This window comes from Ciona robusta, chromosome 14, assembly GCF_009617815.1.
Source record: "Ciona robusta chromosome 14, ASM961781v2".
Taxonomy (NCBI): Eukaryota; Metazoa; Chordata; class Ascidiacea; order Phlebobranchia; family Cionidae; genus Ciona; species Ciona robusta.
In genome coordinates, this window is record NC_143248.1 from 4444157 (window position 1) to 4469766 (window position 25610).

Below are 25610 nucleotides of genomic sequence, written 5' to 3' on the forward strand. Positions count from 1 at the left end.
GCTTTAAATGGTCGATAGTCGGTCGTGGCCACTATTTTTTCCAGTCAATACATGCCCTGAGTTCGTATAAGATGATTGTAAAACATGTATGCATGGCCACACGCGGCAAACTACTAAGGTTTTAACACAACTTGCAGAAACAGTTGGGTTTTTGACAGTTCCTGCATTGAATATTAATAGTATATAGTTTCCATATATAAGTCTACCTTACACGGTTGCTACTCATTTAAAGTTACACTGAACTGGCCTAAATTATTCCTTGTTTAACCCTACACTTACAACTTCAAGCTGAAATTATTGGTCTTTGTCAAAAAAGGTTGAAGGTACACTTTTTGGTCCAAATCATCGATCAATACAATTTCTTTGTTTTCAAGAAAGCAGTTTTAATAGAGAACGAATTCATTGTATCCCACGCACCACGCATCATAAGAAGCAATAAAAGATATATCGGCTAAAATTCCGACTCAAGTGGGGAAAGAAATAATATTTTGAAAGCGTTAACGAAGTAGTACAGTGTTACTGAAAAGTTTTTTAAAAGTATAAAACAATAAAAAACTGTGCAACACTGCCCAGGATCACTGGTGCATGAAGTGAACACCCTTCACCAAATAATGGCGGACACACCGAACTGAAGAGAGATGCGAGAGAAAACGGAATCGGTTCTTCATTAAAACAAAGATACGTCTTGATTGGTTGATTTGAAACTTAAAACATATCGCTGCGTCCTGATTGGTTAAGATCAGAGTTCCAAATGCTCTTTAAGCCCTTCAAAATGTCGTTCTGTGGAAATATTAAGTAAATGAAAATACCTAAACAGCATTCAGATTGCATATCAATATTTTTAATAGTAATCCTATAGAAAGTATTATTATGACCGAAGGCCTCATATATATGATCTGCTTCATACACTCCTGTGGCCAGTTTAAGAGTTACCTCGCATGTAACTTTGTGAGTGACTAACTTTTCAATACTTTCAGAGCACAAAGCCCAAACACATATAGCAGGTTATTCACTGCAGACTGTGTGATAGTTTACCTCAGCGTCTCTGTCTTCATCCATAGTTACAGGTGTGCTTACTGACCAGATTGCGTGTGTGCTGCTCGTTACGGGGGACTGAGTAGTTTGAGGTGGGGTATTCCACTGGTTCATGTTATGGAACTTGGGAGTGGTGGGTGAACCTGGTGGGGGGTTAAGATGGGGGATATTGTTCCAGGAAGTTGGGGGGTTGTAGGAGGAACCGTATGGGGCCCAGGTTTGTGGGTTAGATAGGGGTAGGGGACTTTGACTGGGGTGTGGGATCAAATCTGTAAGAAGTATATTGTATGATAAGATGGGGTACCAGGGAGCATATCAATAGCTCATATATTCTTATCAAGCAATTTTAATCTTTCTATCCATATATTGTACTGCAGGGTAAGATTAAATTCGGCCAGCACATAAAATCCCATATGTCCTGATTGTGTTTTAAAAGTAACACCATTTTTTTTAGAGTCGCTAGGCTACAGTTACATAATTCCTTGATGTTCTTTGTTTACTATTAAATGGGACGATAAAATAGAATGAAAATGTACAATCTTACCCCAACTTACTATATCAATTATTTTTTAATTTAACCCAATGCCTTTCACTTTTGTACTCCAGAAAAAAAAAGTAAAATGTTGTATAGCTTAGCTTATTTTTTCCTAGTACACTACTTTCATGGTTTGTGTAAATTCAAAATGTTTACCTTCAGTGAGGCTAAACGTGTGTTGGCCGAAGTGGTTCCATGCCGGCATCTTGCTAGTGACATCTAGTGGTGGTGGAGAGACTGCATCTAGAGAACCTAATAGGATTTCTATGTGTGAGGAATGTGGCAATAAAAAAGTGTTTCCAGTTGTTTTTATAAGTGTTGCAAGCTTTTTTCTAAGTATTACCTGTTATTTCTTTCAGTGTTGCCAGCACTTTTACCTTTACCAGTTTTTTAATGTTACCAGTTATTTTTTTAAATGTTGCTGGCTATTTTTAAATGTTACCAGCTATTTTTCAGATCAGTGTTGCCAAATGTATTACCTTGGCTGCTAAACATTGAGAATTCTGAAGATACTCGGTTGCTGTGTCTACGGTTGTATGTGGGTTCGGCAACACTGGTAAACTTGGGAACATCGGAGCTGGGAACGCTTTGAGTTTTCGACAGTTTGGGTTTAATGGTGATGGTTGGGTTAGATTTGACTGGGGAAATAATAATAACTTTTATTTGCCTTTTTGATGCTGCCACTGTTTTGGGCGAATATTCCTTTGGGCAAGAAGCTTAATGGGAATTGCTCCAATCAAGTGGTCATTAATGGGCTGACCAAAAAGATAACTATACAATATAAAAAAAATAATTACCCAGTTACATATATATGAACTCGAAAGCTGGCACGAGGTGTATAAAACAAAACATCTGTAATATAATGATTGTTGTTTTCCAGCCACGCAGGGATAAAGCAAGTTACATTTATTCATGTAACAACGTATATATGTGAGTGTAAGTCCCAATAGTAAAAACACACACCTTTTTGTTTAATTTTCTTTGTGCTGTCAACTGAGCTTGATGACTTGACACTGTTGTACGATGAGCTACGACTCTCTCCTGATAGTTTTTGAAAAGACTCCTAAAATTGAAAAAAAAAAATTTAGCACAAGAACCGATTAAAAAATAGAAAAAATTAAATTAAAGACAAGAAAAAAACAGAAACTGACAAATAGCTTGTAAAAAGACTCCTAAAATTTAAAACCATTTTCTTTAGACTAAAATTACTAAGAAAAAGTGTGAAAACAAAATGGAAAAAAATGAAATAATTTCCATACCTTTGTAGCGTACGGTAACTTCTCACGAATTCGATTGTCGTTTTCCATGGTTTGTTTCGATAAAATTCGCATTCCTTCGTCAAAACCTGAAAAATATATGATATCTATAAGAAAAATAATGAATACTTTAATGTTTTGATACGAAACGTATACTTAAAGTTCAAAATTGGGGGTTATATAACAAATATACACAGCAGAAAAATATTTAGAAAATAGGCTGATCTAAAGCTTAATCAGAAAAATAAGCTTACTCAGAAGATAGGTAAACTCTGGACTAAATACAAAATTTTAGGCCTTCTATTAAAAGACAACTCATACAGAACAGATTGCATAGGTTTTAACCCTAGGTGATCAAATAATACAGCATGTTTGAACTATATTTGTACCATTATCTTGCTTCACTTTTGCGAATTCCCACATTGGTTCTTCGTTACTACTGGTCTCATACAAACTACTGCTTGGTGATTTCTAATAAAATAAAAAAATAACAATAAATTTTGGGTTTACACTACACATATTGCAAGAGATAAATAATTGAACTCTACTAAAAGAGTTTTAAAAAAAAATCAGAAAAAAATTTGTTTGAGGTTTTTTAATAGAATTTAAAAAGTAAAATTTAAAATGTTCAGCTTTTTCTACAGAGCTACAACTTACGTTTTTGACAGGACGCTGTTTAATCGTAATAGGAACATCGTGTTTTACAGGTACTGGTGCTCGCCCATGTCTTCTACGTACACCTTGCTCATGACTAGTCGTGTAAATAGGTTCCACACTAAAAATATATTCATTTTTAAACATTAAAAAAACTTTTTTTTTAGAAAAAAAAACAAAGGTAATGCAAAATGTACCACACATAAATTAAAATAACCACAAATGACTTATTTCCTAACTCACCCATGGTTAAATTCGTTTTCTTTATTTGAATGAGCTGAAGTATTAGATTGTTGGTCGCGAACTCCAAAGTTACGAGGGTCGTCAAAATACGCCGGCTGTTAAAAACAACAAGTTTTGTAAAGATGAGAGTTTAATTTTTCCTTTTTGTAAGCTGCATGAGTGCGGTCATATACAAAAGCTTCAAATTAAGGCAGTTATGTGCATTTTCCTATTACGTATTATTTTACAGTTGGGTATCTGTTCCAACCCAGTGGTCACTAAAAGGTTGTCTAAATTGTGAACAATATATTAAAAAACAATCACCCATAATGTTACATACAGGGTCACTTTTAAGCTGGCATGAGGTGTATGAAACAGAACACTCATGTCATGTTATAATGACTGTCGTTTTTTCGGCCACGCGAGGATAGGTAAAGCAAGTTACATTCATTTAAATTAGATTAGCAATATTTTAATAACAATTTCAATAGAATATTAAAAGTTTTACGATTTTTCGTCTAGTTTCAAGCTACATCATTGAAAATGTAAACCATTATACCAACTACACTTTATTTTTTATTTAATTTTTGAAAACATTTCTTACTTTTTCAAGAATTTCAAAATCTTCGCTTGATTTTTCCGTCGTTGTAGAAGATGAGTCATCATTTTCTCGACTAAAAGATTGCTGACGCATCAGTTTGTTCTTCCGTTTTCGCTTGGAAACTAGAAGAAAATAACAAACTCAAAAAATTGAACAATACTCGGAAAACTATGCAAAAAAAATTATAAAAGAAAAAACAACAAAAGTAAAAATTAAAAATAAAAACTTGAACGGAGTTTCTGATATATATAGGCAATTACCCACCATCAATTTGGTCGCTGATTTGTTTATTCTTATCGCTATCGCATGGACCACTGCTACCACTTCCCCTTCTACTTCTTTCGCTTTCAATACTTGAACCGCTGGAGTTGGTCCGAGATTTATGAACTTTTTCAGGTTTGTAGGGGGTGGGGGAGGGCAGGGGTGCGTCCCATGTTAAGTCATCATGGATGACTGGTTTCATGACGGGTCTGTGCGTTCTAGCGCGACGAAATTCTTTTAATGTTGTCGCGGTCTGTGATTTTGTTTTTCGGCCCGAATTTCGACCCCGGACTTTCCCGTTTTGTGTGGATGTTGTGGGGCTTGGTGTGATCGGGCTCACAGTGTCTTCTGTCTTGGAGGAAGAGTTTTCTAAGTCCTCTCGGGATGAGGGATCTACATTTGGTTTGCTCCATGCAAAAGTCCGGAAGTTTCGGAAAAGCTGAAGAAGATCAAATGAGAGGATTTGATGGAAGAGAAGTTTCATCCACGTGAGGAAATTACTCTCCTTCAGGGTTGAGTTGCTTGAGCTGAAACAATAAAAAAAAATCAAAAAATCAAAAATCGTTTTGAAAAAACTTAAATTATTTAAAACACCTTGTTTTGCATTTTTGCATAAATATCCAAATATTTTTTTTACCTTATTTCAGATGTTGGATTTGAAATAAACTCATTAGCTATGTTTCGTAAGTTAAACGGCTTTAACTTGGCTGTTCCATCTCTGTCTCCAGACTCCCTGAGTTGATATGAACGAACATACGGCTCCAGTATATTTATTGCCTGCAAATAATAACATTAATAAATCATAACCACCACACATACAGTTTTGCTTATATGCGTTACATTAAGAACGCCATGTAACACAGAATTTCGAAACAAAAGCTACAACATATGTTCGCATTAGCATCCATTTTTATGCTTAAATTAGCTTTTTGCTGTTAGATTTTTATACACACAAGCAGAGCTAATACAGCATATGCAATATTATACAAGTAACAACCTTTAAAACAAAGATAATATGATTTGCATTTGCAACCTGAATTCTATTCAAAAAACTCTGAACAAAAAATAAAAAAGTTACACATATTATACCCGTATAAAATACATTCTGGAAGCAAGTTTTTTCTAAATAAAATCCTACATTTCATAGTCTATACATTAAAACAGCCATTTTACCTCTAAATAAGCGGCAAGCAATACTCCAATGAAAAGAACAACCATTAATATTGTGATGACATAATACAGACTTCGTTCCCATGGGGGTCGGGGTATCGCTGCTTGACAGGCAGGGAGCATGTGGTGGGGTAACGTTACGTTGAGGTTAAAGGTAAGAACGCTGTTCTGTGATGTCACAATACGAAGTGTGCGCATTACTTGCGAACTTGTGAAGTCCGGCGTGAAACTAGAATAAAGAATAAAAACGATTATAAAGAGGTTTTAAAAATTTTCCAATTTTCAAAAAAAAGAATGACAAAATTCTAAACATAAATATAAAAAAAGAATTTAAAAATTGTAAATAAAGGATAGGTGAAAGCTGAAATACAGTTTTTTTCATACCAGATGAGCCGTTGAAACATTATTTACATTATGCCTGGTAGCAGAATTAACAAAACAAAAAAGTGAGTAACTTACGCAATGATAATCTCTCTTGTTGCGTTGCTTTCCAAGAGAAATGGGTCGCATTCTAAGATTCGAAACCCATAACCTTCACATGGATAATTCCCCACCATCATATACAATACTTGCATAGGCAATAACCCCATGTTTTTAGCCGTAAATGACTTCCGAACGGTAAATGATGGGTTTTCTTTGCGTTCTTCAGCTAAAAAATAAGTTAGGAGTCAGTTTTAAAAATATTAATTGAAATGTAAAAAGTTTGGATAATTTTTAGATTTTTTAAAAATTTAAAAAAAATATTTTGCGAGTTTTTTTAAGAAAGTATTTTTTTATGTTCTTTTTTTCTAAATATATTTTAAACTTTTAAAAGGTTTAAATACTAAAACCATCTTCAGTAATGTTAGAATTTGTAAAGAAAACAATTACCAAAAGCCAAAAAATATGTGTTTTATACTGCTAAAATATAGTCCATAACTAAAAAAAATTAAAAATGTTAAATGTTTAAATTTAAACTTACGATTACAATCACGTAAAAGGCTTTCTGTGAGTTTAAATCTCAAGGAATCTTTCTTCCGATTTGAAATTTTCCCCCCAAGTTTTAAAACTTCTTTCACACCTTTACCTTCAACATGTAATGCCTCTAAACCAGTGAGATTATTTCTGTAAAAAATGGGAGAGATTTAGTCAGTTTGATCATTTGTTGTCTAGGTAGAAATGCTATTATACCCACTGTCGATGTTTACCTACAATAGAACTGTGAGCTTTTCAAAAGGTCGTTTAATATGTGTTGCTTACGCTATTTAACAAACCAAACCAATTTTATTTTATTAATTAATTATATATTCTATCATATCCTAATAAAGTGTTGCAAAACAGCAGTCGAAATGTTAGAATGAAATTTACGTTTTACATACCACAGGGGGTGAAAAGGTCACCTATATATATACATATGCCTGGTAGCACAATAACAAAAAAAAACATTTGTTTTACCTGAATAAAATCGCTGTTGATACGAGAGTGCTATTTATTGGTGCAAATGTGATTTCTATGGTTTGTTTTTGACCAGGATTGACGAACACGTTCAAACATGAATGGTTGGTTTTTCCATTTAATGTGTAATCTAACCACGTCATTTGTGATGTAGTGTCTTGTGATGACTGTAAAAAAATCACATGAAAGTTATCATATGATGTATAATATATATATATAATATAAGGCGAAAATATCACAGAAAATATGATATCACAGGTAAAAAAATAATATATAACAAAGAAGTCAAAAATATAATGTTAAGCAAAGATATCATGAATAAAAAGTCAACAAACAAACGCATACTTTCTAATTATTTTTTTAATTGAAAAAGTTGATACGAGGGGAAAGTTATGAAGTAGCATGACCTACTTTGTAACTAGCTAAGCTTGGCTAACTACAGCATTTAAGCTTGCCTGGTACAGTCACTTCCAGCTGAAAGAAAACGGATTTAACGCTCATTAATAATTCAGAACGCCGTTCCACTTACAGAGTTTGGTGGTAACGCGATTTTAAACACTTCCAAATTCTGCGTCAGGAACCCGGGTTTTCCCGACAGATTTGACCACTCTATGGTATCAAGAGCAACACCAGGTTGTGGGTATAACGAGATGGGTAAAATTTGAACAATTACCGGAAAATCGGACGGGTTTTCCAATGTCACTAGAGATATCTGCATGTAAAGGTAGCTGGTTTAAACTAGATTTAACTGGTTTTAGGATAGGAAAACTGGATTTAGAAAAAAGCTTAAATTTGGTTCACATAGGAAAACTGGTTTAAAATTGAACCTTAAACTGGGTTTTAATAAAAAAAATGATTTTAAATGAAGTTAAAAACAAAAACTTCTTATCCTTCCCTCAAAAAAGTTTTTTTTTTACTTTATGCTGTCATATCAGTACCAATGCCTTATTTTATGATAAAACTGTTATTCTTATTTGACACAAATTGATGACTCACCGATTTTTTGCCGATATGAGTCAGCGGAAATTCGATTTCTTTTGTGTCAAGCAAAGATGGCCAGTAGAGGGTGCCAGACACCTCGAGGTCAATCGTGTGAAGCGTCGTCGAAATCGAGATAATTGAACTATAGGGGAGGGGGGGTAGTTTAACAAAAAATGATATATTGATATATTGAAACTTCTTCACATGGTAGAACAAAGACAGTTCTTATAACACAGGTGTTCTGTTTCATACACCTCTGGCTAGCTTATAACCATTTATTTTATTTTCTGGGTGGTTATTTTTTAGCATGGCTGACAAATTAGACAACCAATTAGTGACCACTGCGTTAGAGAAATTGCCGTTAATGTGTCTTGCCCAACATTGGCATAGTGTTGCTTAGATTTAAAAAGCAGCCATTTAAGGTTTTATTTTTATGCTATAAATGTTACAAAGATTTTCTCCTTTGTCACCCCTTTAAACAGTCCCCTTTCATTTAGTTTTTTTTTTTTAATTTCTGCAAATTTATTTTTATTTTATTCACCTTTCCGGTGTAGCTTTCACAGTGTCTCTGTATCGCTCAAGGAATGTTTGATATTGCTTGAAATCAACCTCTGGTGCGTCTTTGCCGAGGTTAAGGGTGGTCAGCCATCGATGTCCCGCTGAAATTAGAGTGATCGTGACGTGAAAAATATGAAGTATCATGAAAAGTCTCATGAAAGTATAACAAAGAATTAGAGTATCACAAAAGATTCACAAGCACTTTAAGAGTCATGGGCAAATACAAACTTATCATGAAAAACTTTTTATCATATCATGAAAAGCTCATGACCACAATATAAAAACTTATACCATTGTGAAAAATTTACAAATACACCATGAGAAGCTCACAAACTCATCATGAAAAAATTACGATTATATTGTGAAAAACTCATGAACACAACGTAAAAACTCATGATAAATTGTGAAAAATTTACAAATACATTATAGGAAGCTCAAAATTTCATCATGAAAAACTAATAATCACATAATCTAAAGCTCATGACTTATCATATAAATGATCACATCATATATGAAAAATCATAAAACAATCACGAACATTCCACTCACCTGTAGTAGATGTAGGAAGACCAACGTAACAACGATCAGGTTTACAATCCTGTCTGGGATCAAAATATATTTTTCCCAACTTAACCTCCTGCCCTGGTGCTACTTCACTTGGAACATTTTTTAATTTCCTACAAAAAAAATTAAAAATATGGTAAAAAAAGAACTACCGAAAGTAATGTAACTTGGTTTCTTGTTGCATGGCCAGAAAACGACGAGCCGTTATAACACAGGTGTTCTGTTTCATACACCTCACACCAGGTTTTTTACCACGTATGTTACTTTATGGGTGATTGTTTTTTCTGTATAGGTGACAATTTGGAGAACTCATTAGTGACTGCTGGGTAGGAGCAACAAACATGACAGCACAAAAGTTTTATAGTAGTACGAATTTCATTTCAAACGTTTCGCTTAAAATTAAACCATCTTTAGAATGAAAATCTTATTGTACATATGGGCTCATGTTTGTAGTGAAAATAAAAGAAAATCCTGTTTGATGTTTCTAAAACTACTGTCCAGATTAGTGCAGTTATTTAAGAGTAATTATCTACCTGTAATAAAACCGCTTGTCCGTCGAAATTAATCCTTCAATCTTTGTAATTTGTGGAAATGAACTCTTCACAGTAAATGAGTGATGTACAGTTAACCCCTGCACATGAATTAAAAACTTTATACTAAATCTTGCTGGTGCTACAGGGCATAATCCAATATATATAAATAGGTAATTAGCTATTCACGAAAAAAAAACAACTTTTGTTTTGCCTGCCACATAACAATACATCGTAGTATATGATTATGTTAAAATTTTTTTTAGTATATATATATAATATTATATTTTTTTACAAAAAGAGCTTTTACTTAAATATTATAAAAGTAAGGTTAACAATATGGTTTACTTTAAAACATTTAATAGATATTGGTTCAATAGTACCCAGTACCCAGTACCCACAAATAGGCTGCCTAAAAATTGTCACATATTTTATAAGTTTGTCTGCTCGACAGCAAGCATGAAGTGTATAAACATCAGTTGGTACAAAAAATTACCTCTGGGTTACAGGCAGGCGCGCTAACCACTACGGCGCCGGACAATTCTTGTGTAAATAAGAACAGTAAGGATCTGGTGCTACGAAAAAGGTAACATAGCAATTGGTCACCCTTGATTTTGGTCTGTTACTTTCTGTAGAACCAGATCCTTACTAATCAGTTTGTTTATGCTTACTCACCGGGAACGATGGCGGAAATGAAATCTTGTTTGGAATTATAACCAAAGATCCAACAGCTACTTTTGCAAGTACTGGTATATCCATGGTCTATAAACATAAAAACCAAATAAATAAAAATAAAAAAGTATATAGAAAATATATATGTAGTTGTAAAAAGAGAAAAAAGTATTTCTTGATGTTCAAAAAACAAAGAAACTAGAAAACAGAAACCATCATCTGGTTGTCACCTGATATTTTGTTTCTATGTTTACAACTCCCATTACTGTTGTTTCTAACTCCGACGCAAAAAACGTAACTTTTATCGTCAGTGACCAATTTGATGGAAGGTTTACCTGAAATATTATTTTTTTATTTCAAATTATTATTATTTTTAAATTTTTACCTGAAAATTATATATAATTTCTATATTTAACCAGGCGAATAATAAACGACAGACAAAAAAGTTTAACTTTAATTCTACCATAGTTAGCATATGATTGAACAAGAGATTTTATAATAAGACATGTTAGAACCTAACAATAAATAAGCAATTTTTAAAATGCAGGAAATAGTTAAACACAATCTTGTAAAACCTATTTTAGCCAAATAATTCTTTTTTTACTTATTAGTTTTATGTAGAAAAATTAAGGAAAGACCTGGCTACCCTGCCACCCCAGGTTTCGCGCCTATACTACCAATAAGTGAACTTACTTGAGTGATTTCTTCCTCAAAATATTCTCTTTTCTCGTCATTTCTTGTCAAGAACAAAGGAGTGAGATGAACTTGCTCAAGAGAAGTTTTCCAACCCACGATAGATATCTGATAAAATATATGGGGTAATAAACAAGCTCCAAGATAAATATTCCTTAAAATATGAAAAAGATAGATATCTGTTAAAATAGTAAAAGGTTACAAAATCGGATTTTGCTTTGAATTTATTAAAAAGTGAAAAAATGGAATATAGTTTTGGGATTATTGGAACAAAATATTGTTTTAAAGTACAGCTTGTTAAAGAATTTTATAAGTTTAACAATAATGTTCAAAAAGTATTAAAAACTAAGGACAAATGGTTTAAACAAAACCAAAAATATGTAAAAAAGAAACCAACAAGATAGAAACAAAAAATGAATGAATTATTTAAACGGTTGTGGTCAAACTACCCAAAACTAGGTGACCTATTTAAAACAGAGAAACCTGAGATCAAATGGTTTCAAATTTTGCCAGTTTGAAACATTTCCCTTAAACCATTTTAGAAATTTAATTCTATTTTACCGGTATAGGGTTTCGGTGATTATGCACAGTGAGAAGTACAGAGTGATTCTCTGACGTCCCTACAAGTCCAAAATCCAGTTTTTGGGACATGTCTTCGCCTACTGTGAACTGAAATAGTAAATAAGTGGTTAGAGTTATTAAGAAAACATTTTTTAGGAATCTAAACACTTAAGCTATAATTTAAGTGGGTAACATTCATTATAACATGGGTGTTTAGTTTCATACACCTCGTGCACATTTACGAGTTACCACTTATACAACTTTATGGGTGATTGGATAACTCATCTTGAAAAACTCATTTGTGACCACTGGGTTTTGGCCAGTGGAAGGTAGTGGAATAAACAGGACATTGGTAGCCCTGTTAGTTGGCTTGTCATGTTAGTTGGCTGGTCATGAATAATTAACCAGCAATTTCGGACTGGGCACAACTGAACTAGAAATTTAATTCATTTAACCAAAAATACGATATTATTAATAAATTCTAAAAAAACTGTTCTAAAATCAACCATGTTAAATATGCATTGTTTAGGGTGCATTGTAAAGAATATTGTGCAAAAAAATGGTTTTAGTCTTAAATTGTTTTTTGGGGTGGTTTTAGACTAAAATTTAGAAAATTATATGAAAAATTTAATGAAAACTTGAAGAAAATGTCAGGAATGGGTAACAAATTTAATTATTTCAAAAGGAAGTAAAAAAAACTAGTAAAAATGATTTAAATTATCTATATTATATAAAATGATATGTGAAACTAATAGTAGATAAAAATAATAGGAAACAATACCTGTAGCAAGCCTGAATAAGCGTGTAGAGGCATTGAAAAGGTTGAAGCATTGGTGTGGAGTATCAGGTGATGGGCCAAGTCCCCACTATGGGTTTGTAACGTTGAAGGGAAACATTCTACAGCAAAGGGTTCAGTGGTTGAGTGGGCAGGTACACTTGTCTGCTCCGTGAAATTCAACACCTAAATAAAAGGAAAATTTGATACTCGTGCCTGATTAAAACACCCCTAGAAAATCTTCGAATTTTGAGCATATTATATTGGAAATTGTGTCAAAAATGCAATTTTTAAACCAGTTTTGCAACTCGCGCTTTTAGGCAAAAATTTTACTCAAATAATATAGTGTTTTGAAATATTAAAACGTTTTTATTAATAATAGTTTTAATACTATCTTTTTTCTAAACTCATAAATCAAAATTCTAATTTCAATCCATATATAAATTGATTTATAACAGAGTTACAACATGCCTGTCAAATTTTCCAAGCTAACTTAATTTCTAATATGTTTTAAATGTAATTATTTGCTCAATTCTATAGTTAAGGTCATTATAAATACAATTTAGCAAAACTGAGGTTTTTAGTAGAGTCGAAATAAAAAAAATGTTGATTTTGCTTAACTAGATTTAGAAATATTAAATAATTTAAATTTAAACAAAATTTTAAATGTTGTCCATTTAAGTATAATTTTGGAACATTTTTTCAGTATAATCACATTTCCACAAATATTTTGTTACTTCTACTACCAGGCATAATGTAACATAACAGAGAAGGCCAAAATTAATAGAATGAGGTTCCTAATGATTACTATGGGTGTAATTGCATTTTAACAATGTCGAGTTTTCTAAAAAAAAATTAAACCTTTTTTTTAAATAACAACATAACAAAGCTTTTCAAATAAAACCATTATCCATACTAGCACGATCCAAATGTTAAGAATTGACATAAGAATTTGAGCAAAGAGACAGCGCATAAAGGAAAGCATACCACAGCGGTTTATCACAATAAAAGAACTTCTATTATTTTAATGAGATGTCATTGAATACTAGCAGGGCGTGAAGCAGTTACTATCAGACAATGAGCCGAGAAATGTATTGTTTAGATACCAAAGCGGTTTAAAACTATATTTTTAGATAGCGTTATCTCACTTTTGAATGAATAACAGATATATATATATATATGAAATACTCTATATTTATCTTGGTTCTACAATTTTTATTTTGAGGTAAGCTCTTTTCCGTTTTTTAAATATAAGATTTTAAAACAGTTTTAAATTGACGAATCATTGATTTATTTCTAATTGATTGAAAGCTACCAAATCTTAATTTTTTAATTGTTTATTTAAAGTGGTGCACTTGTTTTGACAATAAAACAGTTACCCCAGTACAATGTTTGGAACAAATTTATAAGGTTCAATTTGCAATGGTGTGTTTGGAATACATATTGTTATTTGAACATTTAAATCAATAAAGGAAGCAGGGCCCTTATAGTGACGGGAAATCAAACCATTTAGTCAAGACCAGTATTAAAACTATTTAATGTTTAAAAAAAATTGTATATGCTTAAAAAAATTGTATATATATAAATATCTAAAAAAGGCCAATATTTAAAATTTAGAAAACAAATATATTTTAAAATATATTTTTAAATGTGTGTGTCTATGTACAATAGCCACCACACAAATACAGAATATTACGTAACATTTAAACAGTGGGTATAGGTTGTACAAATACACCATGTATTTCTCTGAATAGAAACCACATACATTACAGCTGGACCGATACATCATCATTTTCTAACTAAAATAACAAAAACGTTATGCAAAACTGAACTCTCTTTTTAATTTTACCATAAACAACACTGTACTATACCAAAAAGAACACAAAAATTTAAATTAAAAAAAAAAAACGATTTATATATATATACCTTGAAATATTTTTGTGTTTCTGTTGGTATTTCAAGACGAAGAATTACTAGAGGGAAGTTGAAATTGTTTGTAAGTGATATATTCCGCTTGAGTGACCTGCTCTCGTCCTCTGGCGTGTAAAACATGGTTGATGCCTCGTCATACTCCAACGACCTGCGGGGGCGTGTGTGTTTATTACACGCTTTTTGGAAAAAGAAGAATTTCGCGGAAAAAATATAGTGAATGTTGTTTTTTAATAAAATTTGCGTGACAGGTTGTTTTGCATATTTTTGGCATGTAGTTTTGTTTTGTATATAATATTGACTTTTAAAAATTTCTGTCTTGTTTTAATTTAATAGGTGTAAAAAATTGTACAAATAATTAAAGTTTAATGGATTTTATATTTGACTGTTACTCTAATTACCTGGGCCCTTATAAGTAGTAAAATTGTTTCAGAATAAAATGTACGTAAAACTAGGAGGAATAAAATGACTTTTAGTGAAAAAGTCTTCATATTAGTCAAACAATGATTTGTTATTTGTACATGCTCACCCATCAAGAATGCTTGCTTGGTATGGAATTGATATTTTTGAGTAACTTTTTTCTCTCGTTTTTACGACGATTTTTCCACTCCAGTGGCTTTCGGAACTTACTGCACTTGCTGCAAAAAAAGTCATTTCATAATTTTTCTATGTTTTTTTTGAAGTATCCCAATGCTTAAAGACTAAATAGGTTCTATCCCCGAGTGAGGCCGTATAGTGAAGCATGCCAGGAGACCTAGGATTCAAGCCAGAGTTGGCCTATTACCCAAACACACAGCCACAAGAGCCGAAACCAATATATATTGCAATCACCACATTAAACAATGAGGTCCCCTACGTTTGACGCTATGAGTGTAACAGCATTTTACTTATGTCACCCCAGATTTTATTCTGCTGTTAGGCATCTATACAAACAAGCAGTGCCAAAGTATATTGCATTCACCGTATCCATCAATGAGATACGTTATATTTGACGACTATAAGTGTAACTGTAATTTAGCAATGTCTCTCCAGATTTTATTCTGTTGTTAGGCATCTATACAAACAAGCAGATCCAAATTATATTGCATTCACCACATTAATCAATGAGGTTCCCTAAGTTTGACGCTATGAATGCAACAGCATCTTAGTTGTGTCACCCCAGATTTTATCCAAAACTCTATAAAGGTTACTAAATACTACACCTATATATTTTTATGTCTTACCATTAAATGATATATTGGCCACCCTGGTGTACAGAGCTTCTGACGGTTTCAATTTAATTGTTTTGAAATCTATATGCAGCGCTGGGTTGGGTGGTTGTGCAGTGATTGAGGAAATTTGTACGTCCCTTGTACCAGAGTTGAGTAGAAACAGATTGAGGGTCTTCGGTTTATCTGAATTTAAGAAAAAAAATAAATTCTAAAAACTATATAGGGTAGGGGGAAGACGGGACACCTTTAGCCCATATCTAAATACCCTGATGGCCTGATCGTGTTTCAAACAATTAACAGTACAGAATATATGACAGTATGGTCTTAGAAAGGTGGTATGAAAAATAGATGACCAGGTTTATAGTTATTAAACAAACAAATGTAAATAAAACAAAAACAAAGATAAATACCTTGACTGCGTAGTGTTCCAAAGTCTAGCAGTTCAAGTGAAGAATAAATACCTGGAACTAAAATATTACAAGTTTTAGTGGAAATTGGGTGAATTTGGGTGAGTCCCCATAATTGGATGAAATGGATGCTATACTCGGTAAACTGTAAAGTATATAGCCATATAAAAAAATAGTCAAAAAGAAAAAATGTAAAATTTAAAAAACACTGTAAAATAAAAATATAATTTATATTAAAAGGACATTTTTTCCTCCTAATTAGATGTTATACTTAGTAAATGTAATTGCAAAGTATATAGCCCTATACAGCAACAAAAAAGGAGAGACTAGAAAGTTTACTAACTACAATTCCTAGATAAAATAGACTATAAAACAATGTATACAAATAGCAATTTTTAAACTTAAGCTAAAAATATAAAAATTATGCAAAAACGAAAAAAAAACTTTCTAAAAATTATTATATTTTTCTAAAATTTATAATAATCTGTGTACCTGATGATACTTCCACTTCCATAGGGAGAATTAAATATTGTTTTATGTCAGATAAGTTGGTTTTGATGCGTATAAAAGCTGTGTGATTGTTTACCACTTGCCCAAGGAATGTAGCTTTCATTAGAGGCTTCGTTTCATAAGGTGGTATCTCCTGCAATGACAGGTTTTGTTTTAAATAAATATTGTCGGAGTAAAAAAGATTTAGTAATTCTGTCCTTACTGTTGCGTTTTAAAAACTTGCATCTTTGCAAATTTAAGGTATATTTGTTTTTAATGCAGTAAAATGTAAAAATGTAAAATTGCTTGAAAAAAATTGTGGGGACAAAACTAATTTGTATCCCTTATTTTTTAATAAAGACTCTTTTTTATCGCTTTTGTGTTCGGGTCCAGTGTTACGATGCACTTTTATGGCATTGCATGTTTATGTTATTTACTTTTTATTGAGAGCCAGGTGAGTTGTATATAATCACTTGTATATAACCAATATAACCACTAGCTACAAGGAAGTAACCATTACTACATGATGTCATTCTACTTCAATAGGAAATACTAAAACCACTCACTTACAGATTGTACAGTAAATATATAATATAGTAGGGTGGGGAAAGATTGGATATAATTCAAAAAAAGATAAAAAGTAAAATATATAATCCAAGATTTAAAAACAACTAGGTCTATTTAAAACTAGAGATAATCAAATAAAAAAATGCATCAATTACATGGCAAGTGTACTAGGTACAGTTTTTAATGAATAAGTTAAAATAACTGACCCATGATTTCTTATTTGCCTCATGTAGCCCTGCAGGCAGTTGCAGATGGAGATATCCACTTGAAGTATAGATCTCTGTGACCTAAACCATTCATTACATAAAGCACATGATAAGACTAATATTTCATAATTCAGTAAGGGCAACCAGGTTCAGCTTCAAACTGTCATAGGTTGTTTTAACTTTGTGTTTAATCTTCGCCGCCATAAAATAAAGTAATACTAAAGGTATTATGCCCTTGCTCTTAAGAGATTGGTGAATTTTATAAGTTGAAATAAGGGTAAGCTTTGCCATATTCTAAAGGCTGTAATTAAATAGTGATGTAACTGTGTATTCAATGCTTGTTTAATGATATAACACAGTTACACAGGTGCCCTACAAACCTCTGCATAACACAAACAAATATATGTACCAATATAACGTGCAATCAAAATCAATGTATTTTTAGTACAAACAGAAGTCCTTTTATAATTTACAGTCATGTGTTACTGTCAGGTTACGGAAGCTTCTCATATGTAAGAATAAGCAGCTATAAGCTATAATAGAAAACCTTGCCGGCTCTGTGGTTAAAATCAATATTGGCGGTTTTATAACTTAATTCCGGTGATTTAAATTGGTCAGCCTGTACAGAAGGCCTTATAGAGATAGAAATGGAAAAATGCAATTATATGAATTTTCAGTGTGGTAATAATAATGTAGATACCTGGAGTGGCAATCCAGTTGGGTTGTGCATGCTTATCAATGGCGAAAAACTGCTGTTTATTGACACCCTCGCACCCAAATAAGGCCGTAATCGATATGGGTTTGGGACGCCCACACCAAAAACCTGCGAAAGGGTAAAATTTGGGGTTTTTAGAGAGAGAGTGGGGGAATGTACTATTGTGTGTATGGGGTAAACATAAGGCTTGTTTGTTTGGGCTTGGCAGAAAGAGGTTTATACAACTTTGGAAAAATTAGTAGTAAGTTCAATCAATTTTTTTCCAATTTAAAATAATCTAGTAATGTTAAAAAAAGGAGACTTAATATAAGTTTTAAAAACTATTTTGTTATGTAGTTTCCCAAACTTATAAAAGTAAAATGTTAATTAGATTGTGGGTGTGTGTATAAGAGTATCCTGTTTAATGTGATGAACTATAGCTCACTTGATCATAAACAACACACAATATTACAAAGTTTAATAGGAAGACATTTTCTTTTTCATTTGTATATAACTGGGACGCTTTTAAGTTTAACTGCGTTTTTTCAATTATTAGTTAGGTGTTTTAGGTGTTATAATATATATATATATATATATAAATATACTAAATTATGTTGATTAGTTATGCATACACTGTTAATGCATTAGGACGTATGCACTTGACAAGTTAATCTTGATGTAGTAAGAACAAATGTATGTTATACCGGCTGTCTGAGGCACAATGTCAGATAACCATCATAGGTTAATACTGGTAATGTTTTACCAATGTGTGGCTTGTGGTATGCCTTATTATACTCCACACTCTCTGCACACTGCATTTGATTTGCCGTATATATAGTTACTTATGTTACGTAATATATTATTAGTTACTTAGCTATCATTTGCATTCATAAACCCAAGTTAATCATTTAATAATGATGTTATAAATTTTTACTTTAAATCGTAGCACTAGAAAATAATTATGTCATTGCATTAAAAGATTAAAGTGTTTTTGAACTAGAACTACCTTAATTATCAGGTAATCATTAAATAACAAGTGCTTTTAGCTTTTAGAAACAATATTTTCCTTACTTGGTAGGAAAAAGCTCCGTCTTCTGTGTGAATGAAAAGCGTGTTCTCTACATTGCCTACAACACGAGCTAAAAATACGACCTCAAATGTTGTATTGCAATTGGGCATTATTACCTGAAAGAATAAACCGAATTTAATAGATGCAACGCATAGCTATGAAGTTTCAGGTGTTTTTAGTAAAAAAAGTTCTTATTTTTGTACTTTACAAAAACATTTTTATACATATAAAATGCTCATAATTTATACATAGTATTATTCTGATTGACAAGATCTATAGTATTGAATGTCACAGCATACAAAACGCTTGGGATGATGCAACAATAGACTGAAATCTGCGGCTTTTTTACAATTACTAACCTTGAGGTGCCGCCACAGTATGCAAAGTAAGGCGGTAACAACGCAACAATAGGTGAATGCTAAACCTTTGCAAACCCCATTCTTTCTATTTTTACACTGCTCAATGGTATAGGAAAATCCCTACCTTCCTAAAACTGTACGGGGTGGTTACTTTTTGTACTGTGCATGTACCACAACAATTTAATTTTGAACCACACAAAAAAGGGGGTTTTCTGTCAAAACATAAATTTTCCAACTAACATCACTAAACCCTAAGCATAACGTTTTAGTCGAAAACCCACCTTCTCGTCAAAAAATGACGAATGAAAATGTAGCGTGCTTGCTGATATTGAAATAAGCTTCATTGTTTTAGTTTTACTTGGATTATATAAATGAATCAAACGCATTACTGGCATACCAATTGACCTGAAAAAATTAACAGATATAAATAATGATATAAAGTGTTATAAATAGGAGTATAAAAAGGTAGCCAGTGGTGTGTCCATAACTTCTACCGATGAATAGAATACTTGACAAAATAACTATGTAAGTGGTGCCATTGTAATACTATAATAGTGTAGGATACTGTTACATCGTTAAGAGAAGCTTTACAACACATGTGTGCAATAATTCATTCATTATACATTATACAGTAGTGGCACTGATAGTTCATAGAGATTGATTGGTTTTTGCAACAGTGAAATATACATCTAAATGTAAAAGCATTGCCACAGTGTATTATTATACAGATATGATTATATTATGTCATCATACACATATGAACACATACACTGTCACTCTAAACAACTGTGTATACCTTAATGAGATCACATTATGTGGTATATGAATTACTAATGTAAACAACATGTCTCCATACTAGTCTGGACAACTATGAACTAATTAGGGCAGAGTCATCCAGATAATGAGTATAACAGAGACTACTTACTGGGCCCCAAAATCCAGGTAGGGCGGTTCAAATCTGACAACTTCGGTCTGAGTTATAATTCCCGTTCTGCGGACAAATAATTGTTATTGATTGCAGAAGAAATGCATTTTGTGTTCAGTTTGGTTGCTTTACTACAATGAGAACAAAGCCATGTTGGTGGAATAAATAATTCATGATATAATTTACTAGGAAACTGCCTGCTAATCTACGTCATATGGTATACAGTGAACTAGTATAACACCTTCTATAATTCTGTGGGTAGTTCAAGGAAAATATGCAAGAAGATCCCAATGCGGAAGACTAGGGATGCACATTACAGAATAATTAGGTATTCTAGGATATCCTAGAATACTTTATTTCGAATCTAGAATTCCGAATCTAGAATTTCGAATCTTTTTGTATTTATAGGAAAAAATAATTTTACCCACATAAGTCAGTTTATTGACTCTTTTATAGCAGCCTTGTTGGACCATGAGCTGTAAAATTATCAAAATTGTAGTATTGTGTAGTTTTTGCAACATGAAACGTATAGCAGGCTATGAAAAGACGCTGTAAAACGTTTACTCTCGAAAGTCCCACAAACACAAAAATATTATTTTTTTAATTATTAAATTTCAAAAATTGTTAAATGGTGTATGAGATGACGTGTGATGACGTCATTAAACAGAATACCGAATCCCGTAATTAGATTCGAATACAAAAGGATTCGAATCTCATAGATTCGAAATTCTGTAATGTGCATTCCTACGTAAGACTTAATGACATTTCTTACCTGTCATCTAAAACAAGCTTTGCTGTGCGGGTGATAACTTGATCCTGAAAATAGAATAAATATAAAATTAGTTTTGTCAAAAAAAATATTTTCGGCATGAAAAAAATACATAAGGTGTTTTTATGGTATGAATAACTATAAACTAAATACTGTTTTGGAAAGACATCAAATTAGGCATCCGAAAATGAAAATATAGATGGATTGTTATTGTATTATTAGTGTAAAAGCATTTTAAAATATTTGCCTACATAGATACAGCTCCCAGGTATATAGGTTAGGTCCAACTGCTTTAAACCAAGCACGAACAAATGACATGCATTGAACAACAGAGCAGTTGTGGTGACACGGTGTTACCGCAGAAGCATATGTACTACCAATCTATCCCAAGGGTAAAGATAGATAGGGTTTCAATTTTGTAACAAATGGTATGGGCAAAGTTAAGACCTCTATGTGTAATAGTTATTTTTACACATTTGTAATCTATATGGGTATATGGTTTTATAAGCCTATGCATCCTTTAACAGTTTCTGTCATTTTAGCCTCTAAAAAAGGGAGAAATGACTAACAATTTTTATATTCATGCAGACACTGAAATTTTGGTCATTTCTTAGTCACCATTATATATATTATTAGCATTATATATATTAGTGATGTTTCAATAAATGACAGAAATACTTAATATCGCCAAATATGTATATAAATGTAAAAAAATAGAATAACGATTTAAAAAAAAAATGATAGAAAATAATAAACTTAGAATACATTAAACAATCCTAAGCCATAATCCAAGCTAGTAAAGCAACGATAACGTCTTCGATTTGCAAATATTTGCTGAGAAAGAACATTTAATATAGCGCTGCCTATTTCAGCTAACATTGTCAAAATGGGCGCGTTGTAGAAAAACGCAAACACAAATTAACACAGGGAATTCCAATATCTGCTATCTAGGCAACGAGGGGGTAATATTGAATACTTAAAGGTAGTTTCATTGCTTTATTATGTCAGCATAAAATGAACATTTTTTTTAACAATTTTTTTGTATCATACTGGTGATATGGTACATGGTAAAGCTAAGATCATGTCCTATTAGTATAGCACATTAATACAACACACAGCTATGGTACAAAATAATACCACTTGGCACTTACAAATAATTATATTCTTAATATTTCTTATCATCTTTACTAGCCTATGTAAATAAAACTGTTTTTTTTTTTCAGTAAAGGATATGCATAAAACTGCTTTTATACTGAAAAAAAATGAAAAATAAACCCCACGTTTTGGCAATGAATACTGAATAGGTCTATGTACAACTATATAAACTGGTAATTGAAGTTAAATACCTGACTTCTGGTAAAAGATGATTCTTGAACAACTGAATTGGTTTGAAAATTGCTGTGTAGGTACCCTGATGAAACATACAAATTAATTATCATTATATTTCTAAAACTCAGTGTGCTTATATTTAAGATTAGTGGTAATGGATTGACTGCATTATGTACTATGTATGTTGTGTAAAAATCTAGAATGTATCAATAAATAGCCATTACAATTATGAAATGAAAGTACATCACACAGGGTGCATATATTATGTTAACATAATGGTCAGTAATTGGCATGCATGCTTGTAAGTTTCGGCAGTTTGACAAACAAACTACAGACAGTGTCAATGTATGGTCAGACAGTATTCTAATCTCTTGTTGATCTTGGCCTTTCTGGTTTTTAACTACATTTGAAGTATGAGACGCCAATACTGTGATGAGTGTTATTGTTTTAGCAATTATACAAAGGATATTCTGTTAGAAATATTTGTAAAAAATAAATATGGCAGAAATGCTTTAAAGTAGTTAAAATATGCACCATTTGGTATTAAAGACATTTATATACCATGTATTTATGATAGACACTTTACACAGCGTAATTAATCATAGTAATACATTAGCATGTACCGTGTAATTTAGATGTTATTATACCTAGCATAGTAATAAACAGTCCTTGGCTGGGATTATAAAGATTTTATGAGTTTAGATTAATTTTAGCCGTGATTGATTTTAAATGTCCGATAAGCCTTTATCCTATAACAATAAAGGCACAATCTACATCCTTAAAACAGGGAAATATAAGACACGCTTGGGGGATTCCATGAAAAAGTGACATGATCAGCCATATGTTATATGGCTAGAATAAAAGCATTTTGCAGTCTCATAGGCATATACTGTCAGAGGCAGTGTACTTAAACAACTGGTAAAAAAATGTGTGGACATAGTTAATATTACATTCATTCATTCATTTATAATATTATACTAATACTGCCTTAAAACACTTTACTTTTGTATTTCTACAATTTAATAAAATGAAATTTTATGATCAAGGCTTAATGAGGAATTGTTTTTCAAGGTCAAGTCACTTAAGATAATCTTATACATGGTTGACATATGTAAGAGCCTTTTCTGCTAAGTGTACACTTGAACCATTAGCCCAACTTGAGTTAGAATAAAGCATGTATAAGTCATTGTAACTTACTGCACTGTAAGTAATCTTAAAGTACTGTGGAGAAAATCACAGACATCAACACTACATTTGTAAACATGGGGTTTTTAACATTTTAAATTAGATTTTTATTTAAATCAAATTTAAATAGTAAGCACACACCATGACAACAACCTAATAATAATACTCAAATGATAATAGTATATTTATAATTCATTACAATACATATAGAAAGTGGTGTAGTAAAGGGCGCTGGGCTGAGACAGTTGGCATGCCTCTCAAAGTTTAGCTTTACCACGAGGTCGAGGGGCCGGTGATGTACATATTTGGAACGAACAACAAAAGCGACTCACCTTGTGCTGCGATAACAGATACATTGTGACAGAATACAGCAACTTGAAACACAGCAACAACGCAGTGGCAATAACTTAAATCTCGGTCGCGTTTGTTGAATCTGTCGTATTTCCCCATTGCCATTCGACTGGCTACTATACCTAACCTTCTTAGCTTGGTCTGCGAGTAAACTGAAAGAGAAATGCTGTTACGGCGAAGCGTACCACACACACACAGAACGGTCGATACACAGACGCACGAGCGAACTAGAGGAACACACACACGATGACGCCCACCGCTTATAGCACCTGAATGGTTTAAAATGTTGTTGCATCAACGTAATACCTGTTACTAACACACTGCGTAGGGCCGTTTCCTGCAGATTACCGAGCAAAAACAGATCTGCGAATGACACCATTTAATTGGGTAGCTCGTAATAACAATATGAACACCTTATGACGTAAAGGCCCGTTTCGATATGCAACGCAACCTTGGAACCCGTTCAAATTAATTTGATGTGTGCCTTTGATAGTCAAGTACACATTTAACTTGTATGTACGTCAAGTAATTAAGCGTTCAATAGATTGTGGTAACGATTCAGGATCGCCTGCGCCGTAGGGCGCGTCCCAACGACATGTTGTTATAGGGACCACTACCACGTGGTCTACACAACAAAAGATTCATGTTACGCTATTGCCTTCGCTGCTCATATGGTTTTCATGACGATAACCGGTCAAAGACTGTGGAAAACAAAAGACGCGTTCGCCGAATGCCCTTTTAGCTGCTTGCAAAGTAAACTAACTTATTTAACCGTTGATTTCTCCCATCCCGTAATAATAATAAGGGCTGAGGAAATTAGCTCATGTTAATTACGCAGCTTTGTACCAGCATCAATTTACCAGTGGCAAACTGCTTCCTTGTAACGTAGCTCAAATTCCATTTGCCCCATATGCCTACTGTTCGCTACACACAATTATACGCTGCAATTCAATCGCATGCATATAACCTCTGATTTTCTATACGCATCACATTATTATATGACGAGCGTATACGGAACCGATTCAATCTCGAAACTAAAAGCGAACTTTGAAATGGTGTTTCATCTAAATCCTGCTTTAATCACTTGTCCACAAACTACGTAGTCATAAGCATAAGCCAGAGCTTTGCTTTATAAAATACGACAGACGAGTAACCAAAACGCCACGATCAGATCTTCAGTTTTGATCTACCAAGGCGACACAACGTCTTTGAGCACGTCGAAATAAATGACGTCACCGATTTGCGCCACACTGCATAATCGTAATAACATACATGGCGTAATCGTCTTTTTTTAGGATTGGTATAACAAACCAGCTCACATTTCTACAGTATTTAATTTCTTTGTTGGTCTACCGAAAGTTTATACAATGATTTCATAAGTAAACATTTCCGTCTTTTTACAACGCTTTTCTTTCTCTTACAGGTTTCTTACGTTACAAAGACCTACAGCGGTAAAGCTAACTGATTGACAACGACAATTGACCCAAATGTGCTTCCGAGGCACGCACCCAAAACTACAATAACCTTTAAATATATAACTTTCTTTTATTGCTAAAAATCCCTTTATCGCTAGTATAATCAGCTTGTTTTGGTTAGTATAATTTATTTGTTTTGGTTA

At 32.6% G+C, this 25610-nt stretch overlaps 1 protein-coding gene across 2 annotated transcripts; it reads right to left on the minus strand.

Moving 5' to 3' along the window:
- Positions 1 to 358: 358 nt before the first annotated feature.
- Positions 359 to 24170, minus strand: LOC149725195 (transmembrane protein 131-like). 2 transcript variants are annotated; one of them, XM_089892760.1, is made up of 39 exons: positions 23974 to 24170; positions 22474 to 22538; positions 21131 to 21174; positions 20359 to 20424; positions 19715 to 19838; positions 19077 to 19190; positions 18012 to 18134; positions 17312 to 17392; positions 16542 to 16692; positions 16053 to 16109; positions 15655 to 15825; positions 14961 to 15069; positions 14429 to 14582; positions 12509 to 12688; positions 11728 to 11835; positions 11167 to 11274; positions 10704 to 10808; positions 10477 to 10563; positions 9805 to 9902; positions 9257 to 9384; positions 8691 to 8808; positions 8165 to 8291; positions 7698 to 7880; positions 7169 to 7335; positions 6696 to 6838; positions 6194 to 6383; positions 5738 to 5963; positions 5202 to 5341; positions 4568 to 5091; positions 4307 to 4425; positions 3724 to 3818; positions 3484 to 3601; positions 3216 to 3297; positions 2830 to 2915; positions 2534 to 2633; positions 2050 to 2208; positions 1727 to 1822; positions 1036 to 1304; positions 359 to 780 (listed from the first exon to the last, which is right to left on the minus strand). In XM_089892760.1, exons 1-39 carry the CDS (start codon positions 24095 to 24097, stop codon positions 706 to 708), a joined length of 5214 nt encoding a protein of 1737 aa, XP_089748886.1. In that variant the 5' UTR covers positions 24098 to 24170; the 3' UTR covers positions 359 to 705. The 2 variants fall into 2 exon arrangements, with proteins under 2 accessions (XP_089748886.1, XP_089748887.1); XM_089892761.1 differs by lacking the exon at positions 22474 to 22538 and having other exon boundaries at positions 23974 to 24164.
- Between the last annotated feature and the right edge of the window lie 1440 nt (positions 24171 to 25610).

Bases quoted from the DNA above. Each gene is read 5' to 3' on its own strand.
- LOC149725195 (XM_089892760.1), bottom strand. From the start codon at position 24,097: ATGGCAATGGGGAAATACGACAGATTCAACAAACGCGACCGAGATTTA. The intron at 17,393-18,011 runs GTATCTACATTA...TGAATGGTTTAG, and splicing joins CAACTGGATTGCCACTCCAG to GTCACAGAGATCTATACTTC. The intron at 6,384-6,695 runs GTAAGTTTAAAT...CTTATTTTTTAG, and splicing joins CCTTTTACGTGATTGTAATC to CTGAAGAACGCAAAGAAAAC.